Raw genomic sequence first — 13,518 nt, forward strand, 5'->3', positions numbered from 1 at the left:
ACAGATTAAGAAATTCTGTTTTTGTCCACTGCCACACACACAGTGTATACTGTGTCTACACAGAACAGCAGTTAAAAAGCAGTCAAAAATGCATCAATGGTAAGAAAAAAGGTAATGCTTTCATCTCATAGCCTCTAAAGTTTGTGGTATACAAAGCCACAAACTGTCGCTGCCACACACATAGTACATATATTTACAAAACAGCCAAGTACTCAAAAATACATCTAAACCTACAGCATAAAAACGGCAAAAGTATCTGCACTAATGCTTTCATCATTTATAGTATTTCTGTCAGTGATGCAGAGATCATATGGTATGATGACATTTCTATTTTGTGTCTCATAAATCTTGTTATGCTGAGCTTTTTGGGGAAAGGAATTTTGGGACAGTGACTCATTGACTCTTGTGCTTCTGTGATTCAGTGATCTGCGGCCACACTGACACTGCACAGATCCAGATGTGTCTCTATCACTGACTTTTTTGTTAGTCTGGAACATGAATCACTGGTTGTACTTGCTGATCTGTATCATTTCCAAACACAGACTGCAAATTTACTGTTAATGAACCCCGAAGTGTGGAATTTTCCTTGGTAAAGGCGTACAAATCCAAAAATAAAACTGTCATTGTGTCATCCCAGAGCAGCTATAAGTCTCTCTTGGAGTTTCTTTTATATTTAAAGGAATATTGCACTGTTTTCAGTCCTATCTCTATCTCTTAAATAGAAGGAGAAATGATCAATACACAGTGCAAAAATCATTAACACTTTCTCTTTCTCCAATCTGGGGGCAATTGTCACCTCACACGTAACTCCAAGGAATTAACATTAATATTATGACTAATATTCTAGCATGCTAACATTTTTCAAGCCTTTTTGTGCTTAGCTGACATGTTATATAGATCATAGAATGAACACCACATTCGCTCTTCCAACATAAACTGAAGCTAACGGGAATAAGAGCTGTTGACCACATACAGAGTTTTTGTAAACTAAAACTATGGTCAGCAGTGTAAAGCTAGCTGTTGTTTAGTTGCTAAATGTGATTGAGGAGGCTACTAACAGTCGCTAGTTAGCAAAATTAATACGGGGAGGTTAACAATTTTAGCTAATCATATAGTTTCAAAGAAGTAGCTTTTGTGCATCATAACCTTACAAGCAATATTATAGTTGCACTATACTATGACCAATGAACAGACACTAACATAACATGGCTTGCATTAGAACACTAATATTAGCCTCGACCCGAGGACAACTAGCAACCACTTTAAAAGCGTAATAGACATAGATAAGGGGTGTGTAGATGGCATGAGAGAGGTGCTGTCAAGTAAAAAAAAAAAAAAAAAAAACGTTGATGCAAATATGAGCTGGACTTTAAGCAGAAATAATGTTTTTTGTTTCAGCCATTAACAAGTGTATTTCCATATTTTTCTTGCATCTATAAATGCAGGTAATATTCAAAATCCCCACAAAATAATTCTGTTTTCAGTGTGTCTTTAAATAGTCTGATCTCCATCTTTGTACTATTTTGTGTAGATTTTTATGAATCCTGTAAAAGTAAAATGAAGGAAGAGAAACATATTTTAATCTTTTATTTATTTTATTCTCAGTTTCTCGTTTTTTTTGAGTTCTGCAATGAACAGGAAGGACGCACACAGTAGGAAGCCTAACAACTTGTCTAGACAGCCCCATCATTTGTTTTTGGGCCATCTAATGCTGCTGCCCTTCAGTATTGCGGGACGCGCAATAAGACTGAGAAGTGAATGGACGAAAAATATATTAAAAATAATAGAAAAAATTGTTAAAAACATATTTGTAAACAAAGGTTAAGTGGATTTTACAAAAGCCTCAATGAGAAAGTGGCACCCGAGTGCATTGAACATTGCAAATCATTGTGTACAAGCAACAAAATGAATGTATTGCAACAACTTCGGGAAGTTAGAGAAACAACCTAATAGAGGTATGTCATAAATAAAGAGAAAGTTCTTTAAACTTGGTGTGCAGAGTTCACTCCGCAGTCAGAAAACAGCGACAGTAAACATCCTCCTGATGAGCAGAGCATCCACGTACCTCTGACTTGGACAAAGCAGCAGCCACATTTGCTGAGCAGTTTTCTGAACAGGTGCTGACACCCACACCCTCGCTGGTGGTGACCCCCTCTCATGATGATCCACTCGCGCTGCTAGACTCAAGAATATCAGATGCAGTCATAGCGCTGGACAGACACAGATACACACATACACACATACACACATACACGCACGCTATTCCTGTGGTAATCCCCAGAAGAGGTGGGAGAAAAAGTGTACAGCGAGCTCCACAGTCATCTTCCAAATCTGAGTAGAAACCCCTGAGAAGAAAGCACAAACGCTGCTACTATCCCATGATTTGCAGACAAACAGGGAGACAGTAGGCTACTCTCCTCCCCTCACTAGGCTCTCTGTGTGGCCAGATAGTGTGCAAAGATTATGAGAGGGACCAAAAGTAAGTGAGGGAGCAACAGAGAGGCAGGGAAGGGGAGGGGCTGTGGTGAGGGAGGGGATGGTAGCTAACATGTTGTACAGCCGTGCCAGCATCTGCTTCCCAGTCCCACCTCCTCTCGTTCTCTCCCCTCCCTTTCTGTTCCACTCCTCCCTCCCTCATCACACCTACCTCCTCCCCTCAGCTTCCCCTCTCAGTTTTTGTCCTGTGGCTGTGGCACCTTTGGCACTTCATGAAAAATTTCCATTAAAAAATGTAAAGAATTTCAACAACCCCACAACAACATTTGAGGAAACATAACAACAAAACAGAAATCACAACATTTCAGAAAACACGATGGAGCTCATTCACTAATATGTGTGTAGAGATGTTCTTACTTTGCGCAAAATCAGCACGCACATAAAATTACCGTCGGATTCATTACACATGCGCACTGGCCAATTTTGTTCTTACCACCATTTGTATGTTAGTGAATCAGGATCATCTAAATTGACAGGTGTGTGCTCGCTATTGGTAATTAGCATATTACCACGCACCCATTTCTCTATAGAGGGAAAGCTCTATTGGAGCAGTGCGGCAGTGGAGAGAGCTGCTGCTCATTGTCAAGAGCGCGGTGATGGTAAAAATGTAGAAAAGCTTTGCTGTTAGTGAAATGCAAACAATAGTTTCAGAGGTAGAAGCCAGAAAAGGCAGATTTGGCTGGTAAACATGTCATTGGCACAACTGTTTGGAGCCTGATTGTGAATCCTGTATCTAGCCTGCATACCTGCTGTACAACTACCACGCAGTACGTCCAAAACAAAATAAAAAGTTGGTAAATGTGTAGATCTGTGGAACTGATCTAAATAAATCTCGACTGCTGTGCCAGGTGTGCATCGTGTATCGTCTCTGTCCACAACAGGCCGTGATGTACTGAAAGCAGAGTGCCCCTCCCTGTACCACTACTGAACTGAGCTTATTATATTATTGTCATCTAAAAGTAGGAAGAGGACCATTTTAATATGTTAATAATTTCATTACATTTGTGATGATGATTTATGGATTACAACATCTTAGCTATTCATTAATAATTAGTAAATGAATTATGTATTATTAGCAATTTCACACTTTTAAATGTTGTATATTTAGGCCTAATCATTTTTTTTTTAAATAATTGTGGTTCTAATACATTGTTAACATTGAATAAATATTTACTATTTCATTTTTTAAGACCATGGGATGTTTGATGTCATGATTTGTGGTCTAAGACAATTCTAAATTTATTCGTAGAGTAAGAAGAAATTCAGGTACGAACATATTGATGAATCTCAGATTTGTGCTTAAAACATTCATACGCACAGTTTAAGCACAGATTTGTGCTTATGCACAGTTTGTAAATGAGGCCAGTGACATTTCACAAAACATGTTTTGTGAAATTTTGTTGTGTTTTGCACCTCAGGGCCACCGTACAAATGTTGACGGTTGTCCAACCATTTTCCTTTTAACCATAAAGCAAAGTAAATCAATAAAATATATCAGTCTTGAATTACATGTAATTGCATGGATTTATGCACTGTGCATAAATCAAGGAGAGACTCGGTATCACAACCAGCTGCAGATGTGCAAACACAGAACACACACCAAAGTTCATGTATTTCCAGTGGTGAGGAAATGTTTTAAAAATCTGGAAACTTTACTTGACCTGTTGGTTTTATAGTCACCAAAAATCTGGAATTTAAAAAAAAAAAACATCGCACTGTGGTCTCTGAATGTGTCAAACTTTCACTAAAGCTCCAGTTTCCCAGACGTACTTGCGCCTGCAGATTAAATGTAAATCAAAACTAATCCGACAAACATGATCATATGTGTTTCCCTTCTCTAATCAATAAGGCAGCTGCCTGCTCTTCTTTGTCACCACAGGTACCAAAACATTTCCTCTGTGGTGGAAAAACCAGCAAGTGGAAATATCCCACACACAGCAAACTGAGCTGGCAGGTCGGAGGCAGGCAGATTTAATCTCAAAACCAAGATTAAGTATTCATGACTGGATGATCATCCGAGCACAGCTGTCCAAGCTCACAGCAGCCGGCAGTGTGATTCAAAAAGATTTATGCATAAACTCATTGGAACCCAAACATGGACAAAGTCAATGAAGATGAAGAAGAGAAAAAAAACAGATAGAGAAGAATTTGTCTCTGATACAGCTGTTGTTTCTATGTATCACACATGTATTACGCACACACACACACGCTGGAATCTCAATCCACCAGGGAGAGATTACAGCTATAAAAATATCTAAATACTCTTGCTCTCTTTGCCATTGAGTTAAGCTTTTAAAAACTCTGCTGAAATGATGATCCCAGTGAGCTGAAAAGCACTGATCTTTCCCCACTGTAGGATTACTGTATGACAGTGCGTGTGTGTGTGTGTGTGTGTGTGTACAAACCTAATAGGACAATGTTTAATCATATTTGCCTTTTGCATTCAATGTTGCTTTTCCACAGAGTGCAAAGTATAAAAGTGAGCAGTTTTATACAAAAATCTCTGATGTGAATGCTGCCTTTCTGTCTGCAGCGCTTTCTTTCTGTCAGACGGCTCCCCATTATGGGTGACGCAAGAAGTGCACGCAGCAGTAAACCACAGTATTCCTCTGAATTCACTAAAGCAATTACCTTTGTATCCTGTGGCCACACTGGACTTCCTGGCCCAGTTTAACTCCATCCTGATGTCCTGATTGTTCTCATCCGCCAACAGTTTATCCTTGCTGGTGTCTGAAATCTTACACACAGGACAGACATGTGAGTGAGAGGGTGTCCAGGAGAAAATAAAATTTAAAAAAGACCTTTTCCAGAAATGAAAAAGTGATTGACAGATTGAGCTAATTATACCACTTTTCCACTCTGTTCCACCTCTATCTCCACCCTTCTCTCTTTCCTATTTTTGCTTCAGCTTAAGTGGTTTCTTATCTGTGGAATTTCTCTGAGAGGACTAAACTGATCAGCAAAGTACATTAAATCCTAGAAGTCTGATGCTAAAGGATAAGTCTGGTTCATTTCATTCTAAAGGTGACTTCTTATCTATAAAACGCTGAAAAACAGAAAACAGGGCTATAAAAGTTGATCTAGATGAAGGCAAGATAGTTCATGAAGTTTGAATGAAGCATTGTGTATTGGAGAAGAGTTACACAGTCTCACACTTGCCCACTTCATTGTGTGTCTGTTACTAAATTAGAAAGTAATACTACATGGACAGAAGATAAATTATTGAGCACATAGGCTAAATGAATGTAAATCATGTTTTTTTCTTAATATGTGAAAAAATGAACTTAAAACCAACCCAGGTTAAGAACAAAGGAGTTTGATAAGCAGCATCAATATTTTTGGTGTTTATATGCATATTAACAAGGATGAAAATCCTTCATTCTTGTTTCACATGGATCTCTCAGTGAGATCCATGTCAAGTGTTGTGTTCATTTTGAATAAAAAACTTTTTTAAACTTCATGGGGGGAAAGTTTTGACTAAAAAAAGGTAAAGATAATCCAACATAACAAAATGCAAACAAACGTTTGAGCTTGCATACAATATTCTTACTTACAGGTGTGGTCTTCTTGTTTTTTGTTAGTAAATATGTGTCCTATACTCTATTACATTTCACAGTTTTAGTACATATGTGTAAGTTTTACTGCATTGAATATCATTATTTTCATCACCTGACTTGTGCAGTTTTGGTCACGTGGACCAAAGAGACTCACTTTATCAACCCTGTATCCTAGAAGTTGTCCAGTCCTCTCTTGCACTTTTGCCAAAGTCTTCATCTTCCGTTGCTCTTGAAATGATCCCAATGTGGCTCCTTTTTCTTCACCTTAAATTCTGTCTCACTCTTTTCTCCCTATTTAAGAATCTGTTCCTGATCCTTTTGTTGTTGTTTTTTTATTCAATTAACAGAGAGAGAAAAAGTTAAAAGGCGTCAGATAAAGTTTTCTACCATCCTGCCTGAGAGTCTATGCTTTGCACCCGATCCTTTTCTTCTCTGGGCAGATGAGGACAGCTGTTCAATTGCAGTGGGATCTCTCCTCAGGCTCCTCTGGTCAAGAGGGGGTCAATCTGTCAAGACAGGTCCAGCCACGTCCCACAGGCTAATTTCAGCCCAGTGACCATTCCTAAAGCTGGAGTTTCAACTAAATCAGAATAGATTCAGAAAAACTTAATGTGCTTTATTATCATCATAGTTTTATTATCACAACGTTAACCAGATTGTACTACATATATGACACTGATGATACTTACAACTTTTATACCAGTTTCTACATCCTGCAGTGGAACAAAAATATATTTAAATCCTCTGAGACTTCACTTAATTTCAGAGCACAGAGGCATTTCAGATTTTATCATGTTAATACAGTTTGTACATTTCTGATATTTACAACACAGATATAAGTTTTCATCAGTTTCTCTCTATTATGACCAAATTTAAAGGCTGCAGTCTGAGATTAGTGCTGGTCAGCTGCGTGAGAGATCACCATCCTGTGGTAAATGTGAGAAACACCATCATTCAGCCTCAGCTGCCGCTGCTGTTCAATGAAACAAGTTTTGTTTTAACCACTGAGTTTGGACTCTGTCCCTGCTGTTCAGAACACGCTGGTCACCTCTGATGGGATTAGATGGCCTGCTAGTCAGTCTTAACAATTAATAAGATTCCTCTGGTTTAAGCAGCTTACAATTAACATTTTATACATTTACAATTGGATTCATGTTGTATTTGTGGACAGAGTACAACATTACTGTACATGGTTTCTGTGAGATTTTTAAATAAATATACATGTATTCATATTTGACACAAGACGGTGTAGATGAAGTGTGATTGTTGCTCTTCCCCAAGATTTTTCTTGCATGTTCGTTTGGTTATAATCTCTTTTTTTCCTTTTTTGCCTTTCCTTTTTTTTTTTTAAACCTTTTTTTTTTTCAAATAAAGTTTCCTATTAGGTATGTGACATAATCTTGAGCGTGAAATGCACCCATGAGAGTTTATCACATAGTTTAAACATGAAGAATACATTCCAAAAAAATAAAGACATGACAGGAAAAAAAATGGCATTGAACTTAAACTCCATTTAGTTTAGTAAAAACCAGGTATAATTAACGACCAGGTGGTGTATAAAACACTGGTCTTGTGTTGACAGATGAAAATGGCCAAAGCAGTAAGTAATCCTCTCCATAAAGCTGTTGTAAGTGGGATGAGCTAAGCACAAGAGCTGAACACAGAAGACTCTGTGAAGACTCCGCCTCTCAGTTTTATGTCATCACGACAACATGTGGGATGGAAATGGGTAAAGTACCTCTATTTACGGGCCTCGGAGGAAACTGTGACCTCTCTGCTACTCTGAACACACAGTAGTAGTACTGGAGGAAGTCATAAGGCATCCACAAGAAGAAGCCATACAAGTGTGACAGACACTGACCGACACCTGGATACATCTGTTGGCTTACATTTGCTATTGATTACCCTTTATGGTAAGTGTATTTCCTTTATCTTCATGTGTCAGTTAGTTTGAATGAATATAAGTGGAGAAACACAGCCAATTATGCTTTTTACAAACATGGAATATCCCTTTAATTTCACAATATTAGGAACACTTGAGTAAAAGTGTAAAAATCTGCATGTGATTATACATATTATGTTGCAGGTTGGACACAAAAACCAAGTAGTCATTGGTTTCGATAGCAATGTTGGCTTCAGAAAGCAGTGATTGAGCCAAAACATTAGTTGGCGAGGGCCACATGTGACTGAGGTTATTCTGAGGTGGGTAGTTCCTCTTTTAGCTGTCGTTTACGTTCAGCAGGGCTTTTAGATGATCCAGTTACTCAACAGTAAAGGCACACTGAGCTCACGCGGCCACACCCACCCCATGACACACCGTTAATACACTCATAATCCCTGACTGATGGTCTCACGTTACACTTTGTCACTCTGTCAAGAACCAAACTTTCTATCTGTTGTCTTGCCAAGCATCTGTTCTCGGAGGCCTTTCATACAGCATGTTGTGATTCACCAACAACTTTGTGCCTACAAGGAGGAGATAATTTTAACTTGGCATTATGTGCAATCCAGGGAAGAAAAATTCATCCTCTCCGAGTTTCCATCTCTCGAGCGCACCTGATTGCACCTTTGTTGCTATAGACAACATCCAGTAGTTTCCGACCACTTTCTATTTTTGATTTTCTTGTAGATGTAGCCAAAGGATACAGTATCATCTCACCTGGAGGATGGCAACTGCAGCGGAGGACCCCCACTTGGGTTCAGGCCCTGATGATGAAGATGAGTCTCTGTCAGGGAGTGAGTCTGATTCGGACAGCATCCTGTCTGATGACTCGGTGCTTCCGGACTACACAACAGAGACAGCAACCGGGCGTCCAGCATCAACACTGTATCAAGCGTGTGCCCGTAACGAACCCGTCTCTCTGCAGAAGGTTCTGGAGAGAGGGGTCACAAAAGAAGAGGTCATGGAGGTGGACATCAATGGCTGGGTGAGAGTCTTGTTCATAATGGCAGTAATTCACAACCTGTAAATCATAGCTTTGGCCTGCTGAGATGTCTCAAACACTTCTAATGTTCAACAATGTCATTGATCCTTACCGTTGACTATTTCCAACAGAATGGCTTGATGGTGGCTTGCTGCAAAGGTTTCGTTGACATTGTATATGGGCTTCACAGCTGTCCTTTTATAGACATAAACCACCAGGACAATGAAGGCAACACCGCACTGATGATCGCATCCCAAGCAGGTAAGTCGCACCTACACACCAAACATTAACAGAAAGGTTTGTTAACACCGACAAAGACAAATTTCATGATTGATTTGAACCTGCATGCATACGTCAAAGATCAAGTTCAGTAGATAAACCAGTAAAGTACAACACCAACAATCAAGCTACTTCAATGAGGGTGTAATTCCACAGCAGCAAATATAATGTATTGCATGTATGACTTCTATAAACCGGAAACCAATGTCTTCAATGGAAACCAATGCCCAACCACCATCATCTTCATCTGAGGCAATTGAATTCATTGAGTTTTGTTAGCAACAAAAATCAGCTTTCAAATGTTTTGTGACAAACTGATGATCTGATCTCTGAATTGTGTGTATTTCTCCGCAGGTCATATCAACACAGTCATGTATCTCCTAAACTACTATCCTGGTGTAGACACTGAAGTAAAGGACTGTCGTGGTTTCACAGCCCTCATCAAAGCTGCTATGACCGGTCGCAGTGATGTGATGGCTGCCCTTCTTATGGCTGGTACGTACAAGCACACAGCTATGAACTTTTGGGCACAAATGATTTCAATGTCTTTTTATTGGACGCATTGCTTGTTAAATTAAGGCACAATATATCATCTCTCATTTATGGTCTCTAGAGTCTTTAATGTGAGAGTCCCTAACCTTTTCATGAGTAACAAAATGCACATATAAAGTAATGTTTGTCTCTAAATCTAAACTAGTGTACATTTGTATTGCTCAGATGTTAGTCCAGTTTTTATGACAGGACTGGAGGCATTCAAAGATCTGACTTTTACAAACATTATTCTGGCTTATTCATCCACTAGTGGCAATGCTGAACTCATACAGGAGTTGCTGATATTAATAGATTAACATTATCTCATAATCCAGGACTCTTACAGCTCTAAATGAACCCTTAGAGCACTGGTGGTGAGAATAGATGACCCCACGGTTTATCTGTCTATATTTGAAGCCTGCTAACTCTGTTCGTGAGTCAATGTGCCACTGATGCCAGACCGGTTTAAGGGATCATTCTGAGGACATTATCACACCTAAACACACCCTCCAGTAATCTGTGATTTACTAGTCTTGCAGGCTAGTTGTAGATTAGCCAATTGTACTGCTATTTTTAGGCGGCACGTTTCCTAAAATCTCCACTGGTCAAAATTTACTATTTAACATTGCAGCTAGGTCTCAACAATTTGATCCATATTACAGTAAGTTGTCATGTTAACCTTGATGATGATGATACGTGCGTCAGTGCCAGTTTTTTTATATATTGTAAATATCAGTGATGTCTTTTTTAGCTTTTTAGTTCACCTTTGATATGTTCGTCCTGAAAGTAATTAAAGTAAGACATGTGCCAGTGTATATTCTTAGTTATATGAAATTCATACAACTTATGTATTGAAATTTTATATCAGTAAATTTAAGTTGATAAGAAAGGTAACAATTTACATTAACCTCCTGAGGAATCATGTTAGTATTGCACTCAAAAAACTAAACTAAACTTTATTACATTTCATGGAGGGCAAGATTTGACTAAAACAAGGTTAAGATCATCTGAAATAACAAAATGCATAAAGAGGTTGCAGTACTCTTACCTTAGGGTGAGGTCTTCTTGTTTTATGTTATTAAATATATGGCCTACACTTTATAATATAATATAAATTTGGTCTATTGTATAACTGTAATTGCTGCAATCTCTCCAAACTGACTAAATTGCATTATATATTGTCATTATTTATGTCATTGTTTATGTCATTAACCTGTGTTTTTAACGGCAGAGATGTTGACATTATAGCAGAAAATGCACAGGTGCCATAAATCATTAATGATAGTCACATTAAATTTAGTTCTTCCTGTTTCTGTGTCCTGGGTTTGTGCGTGCTTTACTAACTAGTGTGGCTTAGTGGGACATTTACTTGTTAACTGGAGCCATCGTTAGTGTTATTAATGGCACCTGTGCTATGACAAGTCTAAATGTCAGTCGTGAAAAAAAGGCCTGAGCTCTTTGTTGATAAAAAACATTAAAATTAATTTCATAATAAAAATTAACTCTTGCTCTCCTCATTCCTCTGCTCTACCATTTCTCTTTCCAGGGGCTGACCTCAATGCAGTAGATTCCACAAAAGGAAAAGGTGCTCAGGACTGGGCTCTGAAAACAGGTCGTTATGAGACCCTGCAACGTCTCCGCCGCCTTAAAATGCGGCCAAAAGCTGAGCAGTTCTGTGAAAGTTACATCCCTGAGTGGCCTGAGCTCAAGGAGCTGGTAGCCAAGGCCATGGCTGAGAAAAGTCCCAGGGAAAAAATTACCCAGCGGATCAAAACCACATTCGCATTCAGATTTCCTCGTGACCCCCAGGACAATGGGGTCTTGGACCACATGGTGCGCATCACCACCAGCGTCCACAGTCCCCTCATTACAACTGGATGCCGTCCACTCTGCCCTACGAGCCCTCCAGAGGTGGGGAAGAGGCGCCTGGCTGTGCCAGAGCTGGTGAAGAAACACCCAGAGAAGGAATTAGAAGAATATTCGGTGTGCCACAGCAACGGCTCGATATCACACATCGTCCCCTCAATCCACTCTGCAGAGTCCATCGCTACGACGTGCTGTGCTGAAACTGAGCGGAGAGGAAGCATCCTGTCATTGGCCTCTACCAAAGTTGCTGCTAAATTTATTCCCCGCAGTATGGCGAGAAGGAACAGTGTGTTCCCTTCTGGCTGCATCCCCAAGATCAGCATCAACAGGCCTTCAGAGGCGACGCCAAAGAAAGAAAAGAAGAAGAAGAAGAAGGATAAGGGCTTCCTGGAACCACCCAAGTGGAAGTACAAGGAGATCAGGGAGGAGAAGAAGAAGGAGAAGGAGAGAGTGGAGAAGGACAAGTCAGAGAAAGAGAAAAAGGAGAAGAGAAAAGAAAAAGAGAACAAGAAGACCAAAAAATAAGAGACTCAAAAAAGGGCTGCTCTTCTGTAACTTCTACTCTGTGTTTTGTAACCTCTTAACATCCACCGTTTTTTTTTTGTTTTTTTTTTAAATTTTCGCCTATTTGGCATAGCCAAATGGAAAAGCTTATGACAGAAGAACTGTGGGGCCAAAATGCATGTATTAGACTTGATTTGAAAAGTAACATCTTCTAGTTTCTGGAAAGGTGCTTGTTTAGCATGTGGCTACCACACAACCAAAACTACATCAGTTCAAATATGGCTCAAAAAAGTGTTTTTGGCCCTCATCTATAATGAGTCATATTTGAATAACAATAACTGCCAGAACTACACAAATCACCACGTACCTTCTACATCTTGTCAGCCACATCTGTATAAAAGTCCAGACCTCTAGGCCTAACCTCATTGGTGCTAGGAAGCTTTTAGTTTGTGGTGTCACTGGTGTCCACAAACCTCTCCAAAATGTCTCTGAGTGGCCAAATTGTGCCAGTTACTTTTACTCATAACTGCATGGTGCTAAGCTATTTACAACTGGCTTAAGTTGGTCACCAGAGACCCGGTGGATGTTTAGAGGTTAAAATGTGTTCAACTCAGGGCTTGAAACTATCAAATATCTTGGAAATATTCAGCAACCTAAAACCCACAGGGATCTTTTTTCCTTTCCAAAACTGAATGACAGAAAACCTCAAACAGGTGCTGCAAAGACTCTTCAGGAGTTTGAATCATACAGCTTCTAATGCCTAAAACAGAGAGAAATATATATATTTTGAGTTAGTCTGAGAAAAAGTTTATTTTCTATGAACTTATTTGACATTTAGAGAATCCAAAGAAGACAAAAATGAGCTTTTTCTTTGTAAATAGCTAGCTTAAAAAAAAAAAAATCAAAATTATGTATTGAATGTAACCAGATGTAAATATTGTACAATATGTAGCTAACATGTATCAAAATGGAGGATCTGTGTAATCCTCTCATTCAACTTTTACTGTAAATTTGATTGCCATTTTCTGATATTGCCAATAACATATCCATATGACATATCCTGCTTTTATTAACTCTATGAGTGCATGGATTTAATTTGCTTGAAATGACAAATAAATATAAGGCAGTAAAGGAGTATCAGTTCATTCATTGGTGTTCAAAGCTGCACTAGTCAAGGATCAAATGACTATGTGTGATGTGAAAGATGATTTTTGTTTGTTTGTAGTGATGAACCCACAAGGAGTTACCATCAAATGGCAGTACATGGACTCTACATGTTTAAGAGGAGAGTGTTTCAGCTCATTGTGTTGCTTTTCCTGCCCACAACTCCACTCTCATCAGTCTTTATTCGAGGAGGAAGC

At 39.0% G+C, this 13,518-nt stretch overlaps 2 protein-coding genes across 10 annotated transcripts in view; one reads left to right on the forward strand and one right to left on the reverse strand.

Annotated features, from left to right (window-relative positions):
* arhgef25b (Rho guanine nucleotide exchange factor (GEF) 25b) overlaps positions 1-9,180 on the reverse strand; it is a 30,186-nt gene extending 21,006 nt beyond the window's left edge. For 4 of the 9 annotated variants that reach the window (XM_042401555.1, XM_042401590.1, XM_042401566.1 and 1 more), the window contains exons 1-3: positions 9,090-9,180; positions 8,713-8,926; positions 5,128-5,233 (exon numbers count right to left, since the gene is read on the reverse strand). In XM_042401555.1, coding sequence (XP_042257489.1) covers positions 5,128-5,233; positions 8,713-8,811 — 205 coding nt within the window. In that variant the 5' untranslated portion in view covers positions 8,812-8,926; positions 9,090-9,180. Of the gene's footprint in view, positions 1-2,065; positions 2,448-5,127; positions 5,234-6,207; positions 6,634-8,712; positions 8,927-9,089 lie in introns of those variants that run through there. The other 5 variants (XM_042401603.1, XM_042401591.1, XM_042401583.1 and 2 more) reach the window with 4 other exon arrangements.
* On the forward strand, positions 8,957-12,178 carry ankrd33ab (ankyrin repeat domain 33Ab). Its single transcript, XM_042404090.1, has 4 exons — positions 8,957-8,980; positions 9,109-9,238; positions 9,611-9,751; positions 11,334-12,178. The coding sequence occupies exons 1-4, from the start codon at positions 8,957-8,959 to the stop codon at positions 12,176-12,178; spliced, it is 1,140 nt and encodes a 379-aa protein (XP_042260024.1).
* The last annotated feature ends 1,340 nt before the right edge of the window (positions 12,179-13,518 follow it).

Source organism: Thunnus maccoyii, chromosome 3 (assembly GCF_910596095.1).
Source record: "Thunnus maccoyii chromosome 3, fThuMac1.1, whole genome shotgun sequence".
Taxonomy (NCBI): domain Eukaryota; kingdom Metazoa; phylum Chordata; class Actinopteri; order Scombriformes; family Scombridae; genus Thunnus; species Thunnus maccoyii.

Excerpts from the sequence above, each read along its gene's own strand:
- ankrd33ab (XM_042404090.1), top strand. The coding sequence starts at position 8,957 with ATGGAGGTGGACATCAATGGCTGG. Across the intron at positions 8,981-9,108 it reads AGGTGGACATCAATGGCTGG|AATGGCTTGATGGTGGCTTG; the intron begins GTGAGAGTCTTG and ends TATTTCCAACAG. Across the intron at positions 9,239-9,610 it reads GATGATCGCATCCCAAGCAG|GTCATATCAACACAGTCATG; the intron begins GTAAGTCGCACC and ends ATTTCTCCGCAG.